General features: G+C 46.4%; 1 protein-coding gene across 1 annotated transcript; it reads left to right on the top strand.

Annotated features, from left to right (window-relative positions):
- Nucleotides 1–1,480: 1,480 nt before the first annotated feature.
- Nucleotides 1,481–9,421, top strand: IGBP1 (immunoglobulin binding protein 1). The gene is made up of 6 exons (XM_035114041.2): nucleotides 1,481–1,695; nucleotides 2,782–3,102; nucleotides 3,604–3,799; nucleotides 4,897–4,976; nucleotides 8,034–8,146; nucleotides 8,922–9,421. Exons 1-6 carry the CDS (start codon nucleotides 1,496–1,498, stop codon nucleotides 9,074–9,076), a joined length of 1,065 nt encoding a protein of 354 aa, XP_034969932.1. The 5' UTR covers nucleotides 1,481–1,495; the 3' UTR covers nucleotides 9,077–9,421.
- Nucleotides 9,422–15,152: the final 5,731 nt, after the last annotated feature.

Below are 15,152 nucleotides of genomic sequence, written 5' to 3'. Positions count from 1 at the left end.
CCAGGAAAATCTTCTCAAAAGTCAGGGGTCGTCTTATATGCCGGGTCGTATTTCTTATACAGTGAGTATATCCCAAACTCTATATTTTAACTGGAAAAGTTGGGGGTCGTCTTATACGCCCAGTCATCTTATACGCTGGAATATACGGTACAGGTAAATGAGATTATGGTGGGGATGCAGATGCAGCCAAGAACACCAGCAACTTAATGTATTCATTTCTATCATTCTAGACTCCTAAAATCCATTAAAATATAAGAATAATAACAAATGATTAATACCCATAACAACAGCAACAATGAATAATAAAAATGAACAACAACACTGTGAACAAGCACAGTGATTAATACCGTAATAATGTCCATCATTATTGTTATGGAAAAATTAATGAAATATCACTTTTAACAGTAAAACCTGAGCTGAAAAAGAACAGAAAGCAATACAGGAGTCATGCTTAACCCCTAGCCAACCTCAAGACTCCTCCAGTCTCATAGCAGGAAATTTCTTCCTGAGCCTCCCCTCTGTGAAACTGGTTTAACAAGTATTGATAACTGTCCAAGCAGACTTGTCAAAGGAGCAGATATCTGCATGAATGAAACAGGTCATTGATAACGGATTATGGAGTCAAGGTATTCCCCATTTCAAAAAGATCTCTCAGACAGACCAGGAAGGGCAATTATCATGTATTGTTGGGCATTTTGATTGGCAGACTTGCAAATATGTTGGAGAAACATGAACACTGAGCGTGATCGGATTTACATGGACAACCCTTTTTGCGATGCATCTGTGGCGTTTTTGGAGATGGTCTTTCTGTGATAGAGGAAGGTATCACCCAAGGGTTAAAAAAATGTAACATGCTTTTGTTCTGGATTCCCTCACCTCCTTGCAAGGGCTGCAGGAGGGGGGAAATGTATCTGTCGCAACAGGTCGGTAAAGATCAACCGCTGGCCTTGCTTTCTTTTGTCGTCTCATTGTGTTATCATCTCCTTGATGGGGGCGGGGCAGTAAAAGCCGAACCCCTATAACATCGTCATCAATAATAATGATAAGTAATGTAATGATGATGAACCGGGAGCGGAACAAGTGCCAGGAGCCCGCCCCCCATTTCTCTCCCTGCCGGGCGTGGGGAACCCGCCTATCAGCTGACACAACAGCCCTGCAAGGTTGTCCCTACCTTCTCCCACCCCGCCATTGGCTCCACCGCTTGCTGACTCAAAGCGAGGAGGCGGGGCCGCTCCGGGGGGCGGGGAAATAGCCCCAAACAAAGATGGCGCCGACTGTCATTTCTGCTGCCCTCGTTCAACATGGCGCTGCTACCTTCAGCGGTACGATGTCGCCGCTTCCGCCCGAAGCCTCTCTTCCTCCTTCCGCCCGTGGAACCCGTGGGCGTCACGGCGCCGACTCTGCAGGCCCTCGTTAAAGATGGCGGCACCTCCTTCAGCTGCAAGACGGTACCACTTCCGTCCGCTCCTTTCCCTCCACATCCGCCTCCCCCAAGATGGCGGCGAGCACAACGACGGAGGAGCCGCTTCGACTGTCGGAGCTGCTGGAGTCCGGTTGGCAACTGCTGGAGGAGGTGGAGGATGGCAGCGCCGCGGAACCTTCGTCGGGGGCGCCCGCTGTGCAGCGGAAGGTGCAGCGCGGGATCGGTCTTCTGGAACGCGCCGCCCGCGCCGTCGCCGAGCTCCAGCTCTTCAGGTGCCGTAGAGCATGTGCAGAGGGCTCCACATGTACACGCCATTGGGGGGGGGACTGTCCATGGCTCACAGTTTACCTCGGGATGGCAGTGCCTGCCTGATGACCTTTAGAAATAGGCAGTGCTGCAGTCCAGTCTTAAGCTTGAGGTTCCAGAGGCACTCTGCATCTGCCCAGAGGCACCTTTAGCTCCTCGCCGCCACAAGCTTTTGCTTGGGCTGGATCGCACCCATTCACAATAGAAGAGGGAGGAGGTGCCCACCCCCACCATGCATTCCCTGCTCAGATCCTGACACTTCACAGGCAGTTTTTCCCACTTAGTAGAATTTTAAATTCCCACTGGACCAAATTCCCAAGTTATGGAATAAAAGCAGTTTGATTTGGTTCTTCTATTGCTTTTCCCTGTTTTTAAGACCTTCTCATAGCTCAGCAAATAAGCCATCAGACTCTTAGCGTTGGGCAAAAGATTCCTGCGTTGCCATGGGTTGAACAAGATGACCCTCGTGGTCCCTTCCAACTCTATAATTCTAAGAAGAGCCCGACTGCTGGATCAGGCCAATTGCCCATCTAGTCCTGCATCTTGTTCTCACGGTGGCCCACAGGGGCAAAAGTAGGCTTTATTTTGCCCAGGTCAAAGACCCAGTTTGGCACCCCCACACGCATTTGTGTACACACACACACGTTGGGAGCCTCAATGGCGCCCCTCTGTAGGCTTCACCGAGGGGGGAAAACCCAGCTAGCTAAGCCATTGTGACTAGTAGCCATTCATAGCCCTCTCCTCTTCCATGAACGTGTCCTCTTTTAAAGCCATCTAGATAGGTGGCCATCACTGCCCCCTGTGGTAGGAAACTCCACGAATTAGCTATGTGGGGTGTGAAGAAGGACTTTGAAAAAAAAATTGTCCATGCATTCTAGTGTTATGAAAGAGGGTGGGAAACTGGTGGTGTACTCCCTTCCATTGGAGGTTTTTTCTGCAGAGCTTGGCCAGATTCTCTAGCTCTAATTCCAGCATTGCAGTGGGGCTGGACTAGATGACCCTTGGGGTATCCCTTCCAACTCTATGATTTTTACTCTGCTCTATCCTTTCAGCCACAATGAAGAGCTGGAGGAGATCTCCTCAGCTGACCTGAAGTTCATGCTGGTCCCTGCTCTGTTGGCAGCCCTCATCTTGAAGCAGGTCAACCCCAGCAAGCGCCTGGAGCATGTGCAGAGGGCCCGTGCTGGCTTCATGGACTTCCTGAAGGTCTGCAAAGACTATGGAATTGGACACTTCAAACTCCCACGGGAGGTGGAGGTGGAGAGTGGGGATGAAAGTGGGTCCTCTGGTAGCTCCTTCAACACCGTTCTGGGGTCTGATCAGCAGGCGGCTATCCTTGCCATGGCGTCCAACAGGCAGGCGAAGATCGAAAGGTGAGTGCGGAGGCCTTCCTGGATAATGGGTGGCAAATGTCAATTTCAAGTCAATTTGATTTTAAATATATTCAGTTACTGTGATATCTTTTTGGTAATATTTAAATTCTGGTATGTTTCAGAATAAACAATAATTAAATTAAGCAAACAAATAAAACAATAATTTCATAAGAAAAACCATAATTATAAAATAATGCAGTGGTTGAATACCTAAACTTAAGATAGCAGTTTAGAAAACAGGCTCAAAGCAGCTGTTTTGTAAAACAGGGAAAGCAAAGTGCTCAAATTTTCAAAGCCTTATCCCTTGAATCCTGGAAGACACCTCAGGGATCATCCGGTCTAGCCCCCAGCAAAGCAGGAATCCTTGACAAATGCCTATCCAACCTATCTTTAAAAACCTCCAATGAAGGAGTTGTTGTTATTACTGTTAGTATTCATAGAGTTAGAAGGGACCCCTGAGAGTCATCTAGGCCAACCCCTCCATGTCCTTTCCCCAAACAGATATAAGCAGAAGAAGGAGCTTGAGAACCAGCTGGCCACCCTGAAGCCCTTCATCGACGGTGGCCAGGCAGAGGAGGAGCAGATCCGGGAGTTCTACTTGCTCCAGATCAAGAAGTGGATTAGCACAAGCCTGGAGGAAATCGAGAGCATTGATCAGGAAACTGCCATCCTCATTCGGCGGGATGCCATGAAGCAGGTGGAGTGGTCGGACTGGGGAGGGGCACGGCCTCTCTGCCTTTGTGGGGTCTGAAAGCACTTCAGGCATTGCAGCGGGTTGGACTAGATGACCCTTGGGGGTCTGTTCCTGCTCTTCAGTTATATGGTTCTACAAGGGGGAGATAGCATCTGAGTGGTCCCCTGTGGTGGTGGTGGTGGTGGTGGTAGCAGTGTGACCCCTTACATGTGAAAAACAGGGGAGCCCTCTGTTAGAATACCACTCCCCACCCCACCCCACAGAGGTGCCACGGAGGCCCTGGAGCAGCCTGGGCTCCCCATATCCTTTGAATACACCCATGAAGACATAAGAAGAGCCCTGCTGGATCAGGCCAATGGCCCATCTAGTCCAGCCTCCTCTTCTCACAGGGGCCAACTAGGTGCCCCAAAGGGAACCTATGCAGACAGTCTCAGAGCACAAGAGTAGCACTGCAGCCTCTTAGCCATCGACAGCCCTCTACTCCATGAATTTTCCTAATCCTTTTCTTAAGGTTGGTGGCCATTGCTGCCTCCTATGGAAACGAGTTCCACAGTTTAACTTTGTGCTGAATACCAGTTGTTGGAAGCTGCAGGAGGGGAGAGTGCTGTTATGCTTGTGTCCTGTTTGCGGGTTTCCCTTTGGCACCTGGTTGGCTGGGTGAGATGGCCAGCTCCTCTTACAGGGCCCTATGTACAGAACAGCCCCCTCTTCCAGATCCGGCCCGGGGCAGGGCAGGGTAGGTAGTTGAGTGTTGCAGCTTTGGTAAATTGTATATAGGAACATAGGAAACTGCGTTATACTGAGTCAGACCCTTGCCCTATTCAGCTCAGTACTGCCAACACTGGCTGGCAGCAATGGCTCCCAGCCCTACCTGCAGATGGTGATGGGATTGAACCCAGGACCTTTCGCTTGCAAGGCAAATACTCCACCACTGACTTATGGTCCTTCTCCACTTGGGAGAATCTGAGGGGACCTGTGGGCAGCAGAATCTGTCACCTGACACTGGGTGGGTGTCATGGGGTGGGGCTCTTCAGTTGGCTGTGGAGGGTGGCATGTGTCTTTTAGATTGTGTGCTGAAATATGTTTTTTATCCTCTCCAGGGTACAGCAAGGCAGCCTCCACGCCCACTTGGGCCTCCGATGAAGCCCTTCATCCTGACCCGGGATGCTGCCCAGGCAAAGTATGGGTGCTCTGCTCTTTTCGGGGGGGGGGCATTCGGGGGGGCTGGCTCCTTCCAGGTGTGTGATGCTGGTTGCGATTCCTGCACTGCAGGGGGTTGGACTACATGACACTTGGCCCCCCCCCCCCCTACGATTCTATGATTCTGCAGAGGTGGGGAACCTATGAGGATGGTCCGCTCTCAGAGGCTGATGGACCCAATGGGTTTCCAGATGGCTCTGGGGGATTTTCCAGCTAACCTCTAGGTTAGATTGATGCAATGCATTCTACATAGGGCTGCCTCTGAAGACAGTTCAGAAACTTCAGCTGGTGCAGAACTTGGTGGCAAGATGCTCACCGGGGCAAGATGGTTTGAGCATAATGCACCAATCCTGGCCTGACTGCACTGGCTGCCCATTAACTTCTGGGCCGAATTCAAAGTGCTGGTTTTGACCTATAAAGCTTTAAATGCCTTGGGACCACAATACTTCAAGGACCACCTCTCCCCCTAGGAACCTACTTGCACCCTCCAATCACCATCTGAGGCCCTTCTTTGTGTGCCTCCTCCACAAGAGGTCCAGAGGGTGGCAACATGAAAACAGGCCTTTTCTACAGTGGTTCCTCATTTGTGGAGGTTCGCCTGGTGTCTTCATTATACAACTTTAAGTGCTAGGCAAAAACTTTCCTCTTCAACAGGCCTTTGGCTGAGTGACATCCAATCAGGGGCGTAGCAAGAGGGGGGGATAGGGGTGGGGCGCCCCGGGCTCCACTCTGGGGAGGCAGCGCCCTCTCCCCACCTCCACCAACGCCCCGCTATGCAATGGAGCCACCGGCAAACATCCCCAGCGCTGCGCGGGGATGAAACCGCGAGCGGAGGATCCTGGCGGCAGCATCCCCGCTCAGCGCTGAAGTCTGCCGGCCGCTCCGCCGTGCAGCACGCATGCGCAGAGCCACCGTGCATGGCACATGCATCGTGCGCGGCGTGGGGTGACACCCAGTCCACGGGTGCACACCCACGGTGCCGCCCTGGGCCACGGAAAGTCTTCGTCCGCCACTGCATCCAATGCCCTTTTAAATTTGTTGTGGTGGAGGGATTGATTTGCTTTTGTTATTGTTTTAATCATGTATTTTGTGTTTGTTTATATTGTAATTTTATGTATGTTTGTGTTGTGAACCGCTCTGCACTCTACAGATGAAGGGTGGTATACAAATTTTAATAATGATAAACATAATAATAAACAGCTGATTCTGTGTATAATGGTGGCAATAACAATAACAACCACAGTCTTCCTTCACTTAATATTTTTAAGTGAAACTTGGATGACCGCCTTTCATGTATTCTTGAACTGTGATTCATGCACCAACTCTTCCCCCCCTTTTTATTAAATGTTTTTTAAATTTTCTTTTTATATCATTACATACCTCTCATATCCATAACATTTATATTACATTCCCTCTTCCCTCCCCTCCTGGGCTTCCCCCAACTTCCACTTCTGATTTGTTTTTCCCTTATTACACACACGGGCCGGATTTAGAAGGTGATTGGGCCACATCCGGCCCCCGGGCCTTAGTTTGGGAACCCCTGAGATAGACCAAGAGCTCTGGGTGCTATTATTTCTTTATCTTCTACATATTTTTTGTTAGTAAAGGTGTGAGTGTTTATTTAAATCCTGCCATCAAGTCAACAGTCTTCCTTTGTTTCTGCAAATATAAAGGTAAAGGGTAAAGGGACCCCTGACCATTAGGTCCAGTCGTGACCGACTCTGGGGTTGCGCGCTCATCTCGCATTATTGGCCGAGGGAGCCGGCGTATAGCTTCCAGGTCATGTGGCCAGCATGACAAAGCCGCTTCTGGCGATCCAGAGCAGCACACGGAAACGCCGTTTACCTTCCCGCTGTAGCAGTACCTATTTATCTACTTGCATTTTGATGTGCTTTCGAACTGCTAGGTTGGCAGGAGCTGGGACCAAGCAACGGGAGCTCACCCCGTCACAGGGATTCGAACCGCCGACCTTCTGGTCAGCAAGCCCTAGGCTCAGTGGTTTAACCACAGTGCCACCTGGGTCCCTATTCTGCAAATATACAGTACTATAAATGGTTCCCATTCTCTTTCAAAGTCACTGTTGTCTTTTTCCAAAGTCTGTCCGTCAAATTTGCCAATTCTGCATAGTTCCCCAGTTTTTCTTGCCGTTGCTTTTTAGTTGGCATTTCTCCAGTCTTCCAATTTTGTGCCATCAAAATTCTCGCCGCTGTAGTAGCATACATGAATAGCGTCCTCTTCTCTTTCGGTAGATCTTGGCCTAAAATACCTAGCAAGAAAGCTTCTGGTTGTTTTGCAAATGTTATTTTCAACATTTTCTTCAATTCATTATATATCATTTCCCAGTACATTTTTACCTTTTTGCCATCCCACCACATATGATAAAACATGCCTTCTGCCTCACATCTCCAACACTCTTTTCATTTTTATACATTTTTGCCCATTTAACGGGTGATATATACCATCTATACATCATTTTCATATAATTCTCTCTGAATAATATACAATCTGTGAATTCCAAATTTACTTTCCACAGTTTTATCCAATCTTCAAGTTGTATATTGCGACCTATGTCTTGTGCCCATTTAATCATTACCGATTTTATTTCTTTGTCTTTAGTTTCCCATTCCAAAAGGCTATTATATGCCTTTTTAATAGTTTCAAATTTTCTTCTCTATTACTTCCTTTTGGAATTTGGAAACCGAATATAAAAAGCCTTTCTTATTGTCCTCTTTGAAAATATCCTTTAGCTGTCTATGGTGCAACCAACTTTGGAGATGCTCTTTTATTTCTTCATATTCTTTCATTGACTCTCAGGGACCACCTTCCAACTCTACCGTTCTATGATTCTGTAAGTGACAGATATGTATCCAGGAATACCCTGTAGCTCTACACTTGTCCCTTCAGAGGTAGGGCAGCCCCATCCTAGACCTGTCTCCCGAACATGGGAACCCCTCAGCCATCTTGCTACGACTAGAGCACAGCTCTGCTCCACCACTGTGCTGAATGATTAAATGATACAAATGTTCTTTCCTTATAGCGTGTTTGGTGCTGGCTACCCAAGCCTGGCGACGATGACAGTGGATGACTGGTATGAGCAGCATCGAAAGAAAGGGAGCCTTCCTGATCAGGGAATACCACAAGCGGCCTCAGGTATTTATTTGGGGCAGGGGTGTGGGGGGAGGATGCCTGTTGTAATGGTGAGAGACTAGGGCCCGGGAGAGACAGGGTTCAAATCCCCACTTGGCTGTGAAGCTCCCTGGGTGTGACCGTGGGGACCAGTCACTGCCTCTCAGTATCACCTACCTCGCAGGGTTGTTGTGGGGATGAAATGCAGATGGAGAGAGAACTGTGTATGCCACCTTGAGACTCTGGAAGAACAGAGGTGGGACAAAAGTTGTGTCTGAACAGCATGGACTGGAAATCCCCCACTCTGAATAGCTTTGTTTTATTTGTTTATTGATTGGTTTTATTTGATAAAAATACAAGATAAAAGCATGTATAAATAGAACAGAAACAACAAAACAATGCCCCCTTCCCACAAACACATTTAAAAGGCTGAAGAATATTAATTAGCCAAAGCCCTGATTAATGTCTCCCCCACAATGTCTCCCCGCTGCCTTCCGGCAGCAGCAGATAACAATAGGCTGAGGATTTAGAATAGTAGAATTGGAAGGAACTCCATGGGGTCCTCTAGTCCAACCCCCTGCGATGCAGGAAAGAATCCCTGCACACCCATCCTCTGTTTAAAATCCTGCAGTGTAAGAGAACTGTTGTGGTTGTTCATGGAATCACAGAACTGTTGGGTTGAAAAGAACCCAGAAAGGTAATCTAGCCCAACACCCTGCAATGCAGGAAGCATAGTACATTCAGAGTTTTCCTCCCTACTGTTCTCTCAGTCTGGCTTTTCCCTTTTTCGGTCCTGCAGCAGCTCCGGAAAAGCAGCAGGAAGAAGAAGAGAAGAAAGCGGAGGAGAAGGAGAAGGATGGTGATGATGATGAAGCTTTGCGCAAAGCCCGGGAGTGGGATGAATGGAAGGAACTTCACCCCAGGGGCTACGGCAACCGCAAGAACATGGGCTGACCGAGTGCCTCTTCGAAAGGAGGAGCCCTCCACAAGAAGCGCCCTCCACAAGAACCAGAGGATTGAGCCCCCCACCCTGGGGACCCCTCTCTCTCTAGAGGAGAAGGTTTTCAAAAAGAGACTGGTTTTTTTGTTTTGTTTGGGGGCTTGTGTCAGGTTCCCCTGGCCAGGAATCTGGAAGTAGTGAAAGCATCTTCCCCCAGACGGACAATCCCTATGGAGAAGTTGGTTATCCCTGTTTCCTAAAGGAATCCTCAGCAAGCTGAGTGGATAAGCCTTGTGGGGTTAACTCGCAGTTGCTGTAACTTATTCTTTCTTTATTTAAATAAAGTAACATGAAACGCCTTCCTCAGTTTATCACTTAAGGGAAAAAACAGTTTTCTTGAAGTGAATCAAACAAGCAGATACAATAAAAATAAGAGAAAGGCAAAAGAGCAGAACGGAATACATAGGAGAGACTTAATTGCAGGAGGTTGGAGTAGATGGCTTTTGGGGATACCTACCAATTGATTCTGTAACCACTTAAAGAGTGTTGAAGTGCACACAGTTCTCTTGCCTGGTTGCTGGAAGGAAGATTCAGATTAATTGCTCCCGATCTCCATGAGACCTCATTGAGCTTTGGGCATACAGCTGTTGTTTAGTCAGAAAGCTCCAGCCCTCTGGTGTTTGATAAGAACATGAGAATATTAGAAGAACCTGCAGGATTAGGTGAGTTTAAGCTTAAGGAGCTACTGGGTGAGATCCCATGGTCAGAAATACTCAAAGAGAAGGGAGTCCAAGATGGATAAAAGTTTCCTAAAGGTGAAATACTGAAGGCCCAAAGGCAGACGATTCCAACAACAAAGAAAAGTGGGAGGCATCTAAGGAAACTGATGTAGCTGCATAAGGAGATTACAGATGCACTGAGATTTAGGAAGGGCATATATAAGAAATGGAAGAATGGGGAACTCATGAAGAGTAGTCAAGAATAGTTTCGGGGAGAAAGTCAGGCAGGGCAAAGCTCAGGATGAGCTTAGGCTTGCAAGAGAGGTTAAAAAATAATAAAAGTTTACGGTATTTGGCTATGTTTGAAACAAGAGGAGGAACAAGCAAGTGTGGAGAAGGTGGAGAAATGCTACTGGATGACAGAGAAGGTGGAATTGTTCGACCCCTACTTTGCCTCTGCCTTTCTCCAAAAGGAAAGCAAAGCCCAACCTGGTGATAACAGAATAAATAATGTAAGGAGGGAGCAGCAGTCCAAGATGGGGAAAGAGGTGGTAAGGGAACACTTAACCACTTTAAATGTATTCAAATCTCCAAGGCCTGGTGAGTTAGGGGTACTAAAGGAGCTTGCAGATGTAATCGCAGAACCTGTCTATAACCTTTGAGAATTCTTGGAGAACAGGTGAGGTCCCTGCAGACTGGAGGCGGGCAAATGTCCCCTTCAAAAAGGGGGGTGGGGAGAAGAGGACCCAAGTAACTACAGACTGGTGAGCTTGACATTGATACCAGAAAAAGGTCCTAGAACAGATAATTAAAACAATCAGTCTGAAAAGGATGCTGTGATTCCTAAGACCCAGCATGGGTTTCTCAGAAACAAGTCATGCCAGATGAATCTCGTTTCTTGTTTTGATAAGAGATACAAGTTTGGTATATTGGGAATGTTGTGGATGTAGTGCATTTTGATTTCAGTAAGACTTTTGACAAAGTCCCCCAAGATATTCTTGCAGAGAAGGCGGTAACGTGGGCTAGATGAGATAGCTTTTAGGTGGATTTGTAGCTGGTTGACTGACTGAAGCCAAAGAGTGCTCACTAATGGTTCCTCATCACCTGGAAGAAAGGGACAAGTCGGGTGCCACCACAGGGATCTGTCCTGGGCCTGTAGTAGTTCATTCTTTATAAATGACTTGGATGAAGGAATTGAAGGATGCTCATCCACTTGTGCAGACACAGGAACCCTCTCCCCTGCTGCAGTTTCCAGCAACTGGTATTCAGAGGCTTTGCTGCTTCTGACTGTGGGGGCAGAGCATAACCCCCCCCCTGGATTTGTCCAATCCTCATTTAAAAACCATCCAAATTGGTGGTCATACCTGCCTCCTTTTCGGTAGGTTGGTTGGCATCTGTCTGTCTTGAGAGACAATGGAAAAGTGCACCTTTGAGGGTGAAGTCAAACTGTAGGAAGCTTTCTTGTCATCTGGGTAGCCCAGAACCTCCATTCGACTGTCCAGGCTGGTGCCCCAGGCTTAGATGCTGCTAATGCAGCATCTGGAAGGCACAAACCATTGTCTTTTGAGACAGGTGGATGCAAATAGCTTTTCTTTCCTCCCTGCCACTTATTGACAGCATCTTCAAGGGAGGAAGCTCTTCCAACTGAGGTATGTCCAAATTTCAGTGATTTGCTTTGATTGATTTTATTTTATGAATCCCAAAGCAGCTTTGCAACCAACAATTAATGGGAACATAACAGATAGGGTTGCCAGACTCAATAGTGGACATGACTTCTGTACCTTTAATTGCCCTGCTCTCTTTTGAGTCTGGAAACCTTAGAGAGAAACCAGCAGACCCTTTGTTTAATTTCCAAGCAAAGGGTCTGCTGGTTTCTCTTCAAGGTTTCCAGATTCAAAAGAGAGCAGGGCAATTAAAGGCACAGAAGTCCTGTCCACTATTGAGTCTGGCAACCTTAATAACAGAACAGGCTTCCTCAAGCTCGGCCCTCCAGATGTTTTTGGCCTACAACTCCCATGATCCCTAGCTAACAGGACCAGTGGTCAGGGATGATGGGAATTGTAGTCTCAAAACATCTGGAGGGCCAAGTTTGAGGAAGCCTGCAACAGAACATGACAAGTACAGCATCAATCATATAATCAACAAATCATGAATAAAATAATTCCTATCTATAAAACACTATTAATAGTCCTAGGCTGCCAAAACAAGAACACCTCCCCTCTGGGCTGCGCTGATGTAGTCCAAAGAAAAGCCGAGCTATATGTTTGGCACCAGCTTGGCTGCACAAGTTGCCGGAAGGAGGCATACAAGGCGCTATCCAGCCAGTTTAGGGACTCCACTCTAGCCTTGTGTAGGGTTTATTCCTTACCCTTTTCTTCACCTGAAGATACCCCACAAGGCAGTGAAGGTTTAGGATTAGCGCTTTCCTTCTCCTAGATGGGCTTCCTTCCCAGATTGACGAGTGGTGCACAAAGATCAGCTGTGGAAATAAGCTGGTGTTGGGAAATCCTTATGTAAGGGCTGGATGGGGCGAGGCATTTGCAGCCGGCCTGCCCAGGAGATAATTCGAGCTGCATTAGGAAGACTGCAGTCAACAAAGTTCAATTAATTACAGATGAGCAGTGACCACCATCTGTTACCACAGGAGATTGGAAGGGCAGCCAGGTTGGGACCTGCCCAAACGGACTCCACATTAAAGCCAAAGTAAATCAACAAAAATCACCCCCTACCTGTCGAAATGAAAAGAATATGATTCATTATCTGGAAAGTCTTTTTTTAAAAAATCCAAATGTTTTAAACTAACAATAGGCTTCAAATCATAGAATCGTAGAGCTGGAAGGGATTGTTATCAGTGCTGAGCTAGACAGTACTGTCAACAGACTTGGTATAAGGCAGCTTCCTATGTACCTGTGCACAATTTACCAAAGCTGCAACATCTCACTATTTACCCCGCCCTGGCTTCTCCCACCCAGTGGAGGGGGCAGTTCTGTACACAGGGCCCTGTAAGAAGAACTTGCCTGTGGCCCATCTATCCCAGCATCCTCTTCTCACAGTGGCCAACCAGATGCCCCAAAGACAAGTCCTGCAAACAGCAGGAGATATGAAAAGGATCCAGGGCTCTAAGAAGACCACAAGCTTACACTGAGGCAACAGTGTGATGAAGCAGCGAATAAAGCGAATAAAGCTAATGCTATTCTACACTGCATCCAAATCAAGTGTCCAGATTGAAGGATAGAATAGTACCACTATTATTCTGCCTTGGTCAAGCCCCACCTGGAGTATGACTGAGATGATGAAGGGTCTGGAAACCAAAAGACATTGTTTAGGCCAGGGAGTCTGTGATGTTCAGCTTTGAGAAGAGGAAACCAAGAAGTGGCATGAGAGCCATCTTCAAATTCCTGAAGGGCTGTTATAGAGAAGACGGAGCCAGCTTGTTTTCTGCTGCTCCAGTGGGGGAGGACCCAAACCAATGGATTGAAATGATAAGAAATAGGATTCCAGCTAAACATTAGGAAGAACTTTTTAATGGAAGCACACCCATTAGACAACGGAGAGGGCGCCCTCAGAAAGTGGTGGACTCCTTTGTTGCAGGGTTTAAAGCAGAAGTTGAATAGCCATTTGTAAGGGATACTTTAGTTGTGGTTTCTGCATTGCAGGAATTGGACTAGATGACCCTTGAGATCCTTCCAATTCTACAATTCTATGATTTCTTATAGAGGAAGACTTTATAACTGCTGGTGGCTCATTTTTACAACCACCACTCATTTCTCTTCCGAGAAATCTTAGCACCTATGGCTCTCCTTACCTTTCATTTCATCCATAGCTTCTGTCTAATCGCTCTAATCAAAGCTCTTTCTTTAGCTGGCTGCAGTTGTCATTAATACAACTATATTCCTTTAGTCAGAAAAGGCTTTCAGAGCAGTTCGCAGAAAACTGAACAACAAACTCTCTATTTAAGTAAAGGCTGGTTGGAGTGAGTGTGTTTCTTGAAACAAGCAAGTTCGTTGCATCCCTTAACCTTGACAGAAATAGCTGCGGCTAATCTGCCGACCTTAAGCTGCTCTGGAGTGAACAATTATGGGATCAGGAGTCCTACCACTGGGCAACGTGCTCAAGGGCCCAGCAGTTCAGCTTACGGAGTTCTGCACATCAATGATGGGCTCACACTGAGAGGGCTGGCCAAGGAAACTCTCTGAATAATGGTGGATTAGGAAGAGAGGCCACTCCTGTGTCCCACACTGACCAAGTCCGTCCTCCAGAGATCTCCATGTTTCCCCAAAACAGCATTGTAATTCACTGTGCATCACGTTGCAGGGGGTTGGATTTGATGACCCTAGGGTGTGCCTTCCAACTCTGCAGTTCTATGATTCTATATGTTCTTCATATTTCTGCTGGACTGCTAGTAATTGGGAAGCAAGGAAAACAGTTGTGTTAACTCCCCATTCATTCATTCATTCATTCATTCATTCATTCATTCATTCGGCTGAGGAACTGCAGGGCAACAGAAAAGGTGCTGAATGTGATAGATACACAAAGCAATGTCTGTTTACATTTCTACCTTCCGCATTTATAAGAACTCGATCATTAATGTGGCAGTACCTACACCTCGGAATTCATTGCCTATTGATATGGACTCATGCTGAAAACACTCTTGTTTAGATGACCCTACCCAGATCCTACTTATATTTACTTCTAAATCAACCCTGCTGAATTCATTGGTGCTTCCTCCCAAGTAAGTGTCATAGGACTGCAGCCTAATAGCCTGATCCTCTTTATGTCTACTCAGAAGTAAATCCAATTGAGCTTAATGGGACATACCCAGTGCCGGATTTATATATATATTTTTAATAAATACTTTATTTCAAATTCTTAAAATTTACATAATACAAAAAACCCACAAAAAACACAAAAAGAAACTGAGAAACCAAAGAAAAAACCAAATAATCTATAAACAATATATATGAACCAGAACTCAAATTCAAACATAGACCAAACCAAACATACAGAAATCATAATAGCCAAACATAATAATAAAAAATAACATGTATATATATATATATGTACCTACATGCATATATATACTAACTCAAAAAGCTAACTGATTCCCACATAACTCGCACATTAAACATCAAGCATAATGCAGAAAAAAAGAAAAAAAAACCAAAAAAACACAAAGGATGATACAAAAAACGGAAAATCAGAAAAATGCAGAGTACCTAATGTAGATACATATGGAAACAAGAATAAGGAGTAAACACACAAAAACAAAAACAAAAAAAGAAAATAAAATAAAGCAAAACAAAGGAAAACCAAAAAAAGGACAAAACAAAAAAACAAAAAAAAAACTTCCAGTTGTCTGCGTACTGATACC

This window comes from Zootoca vivipara, chromosome Z (assembly GCF_963506605.1).
Source record: "Zootoca vivipara chromosome Z, rZooViv1.1, whole genome shotgun sequence".
In the NCBI taxonomy this organism is placed as follows: domain Eukaryota; kingdom Metazoa; phylum Chordata; class Lepidosauria; order Squamata; family Lacertidae; genus Zootoca; species Zootoca vivipara.
This window is presented reverse-complemented; position numbering and strand designations above follow the sequence as displayed.

Excerpts from the sequence above, each read along its gene's own strand:
- IGBP1 (XM_035114041.2), top strand. The coding sequence starts at position 1,496 with ATGGCGGCGAGCACAACGACGGAGGAGCCGCTTCGACTGTCGGAGCTG. Across the intron at positions 1,696-2,781 it reads GCCGAGCTCCAGCTCTTCAG|CCACAATGAAGAGCTGGAGG; the intron begins GTGCCGTAGAGC and ends CTATCCTTTCAG. Across the intron at positions 8,147-8,921 it reads AATACCACAAGCGGCCTCAG|CAGCTCCGGAAAAGCAGCAG; the intron begins GTATTTATTTGG and ends TCGGTCCTGCAG.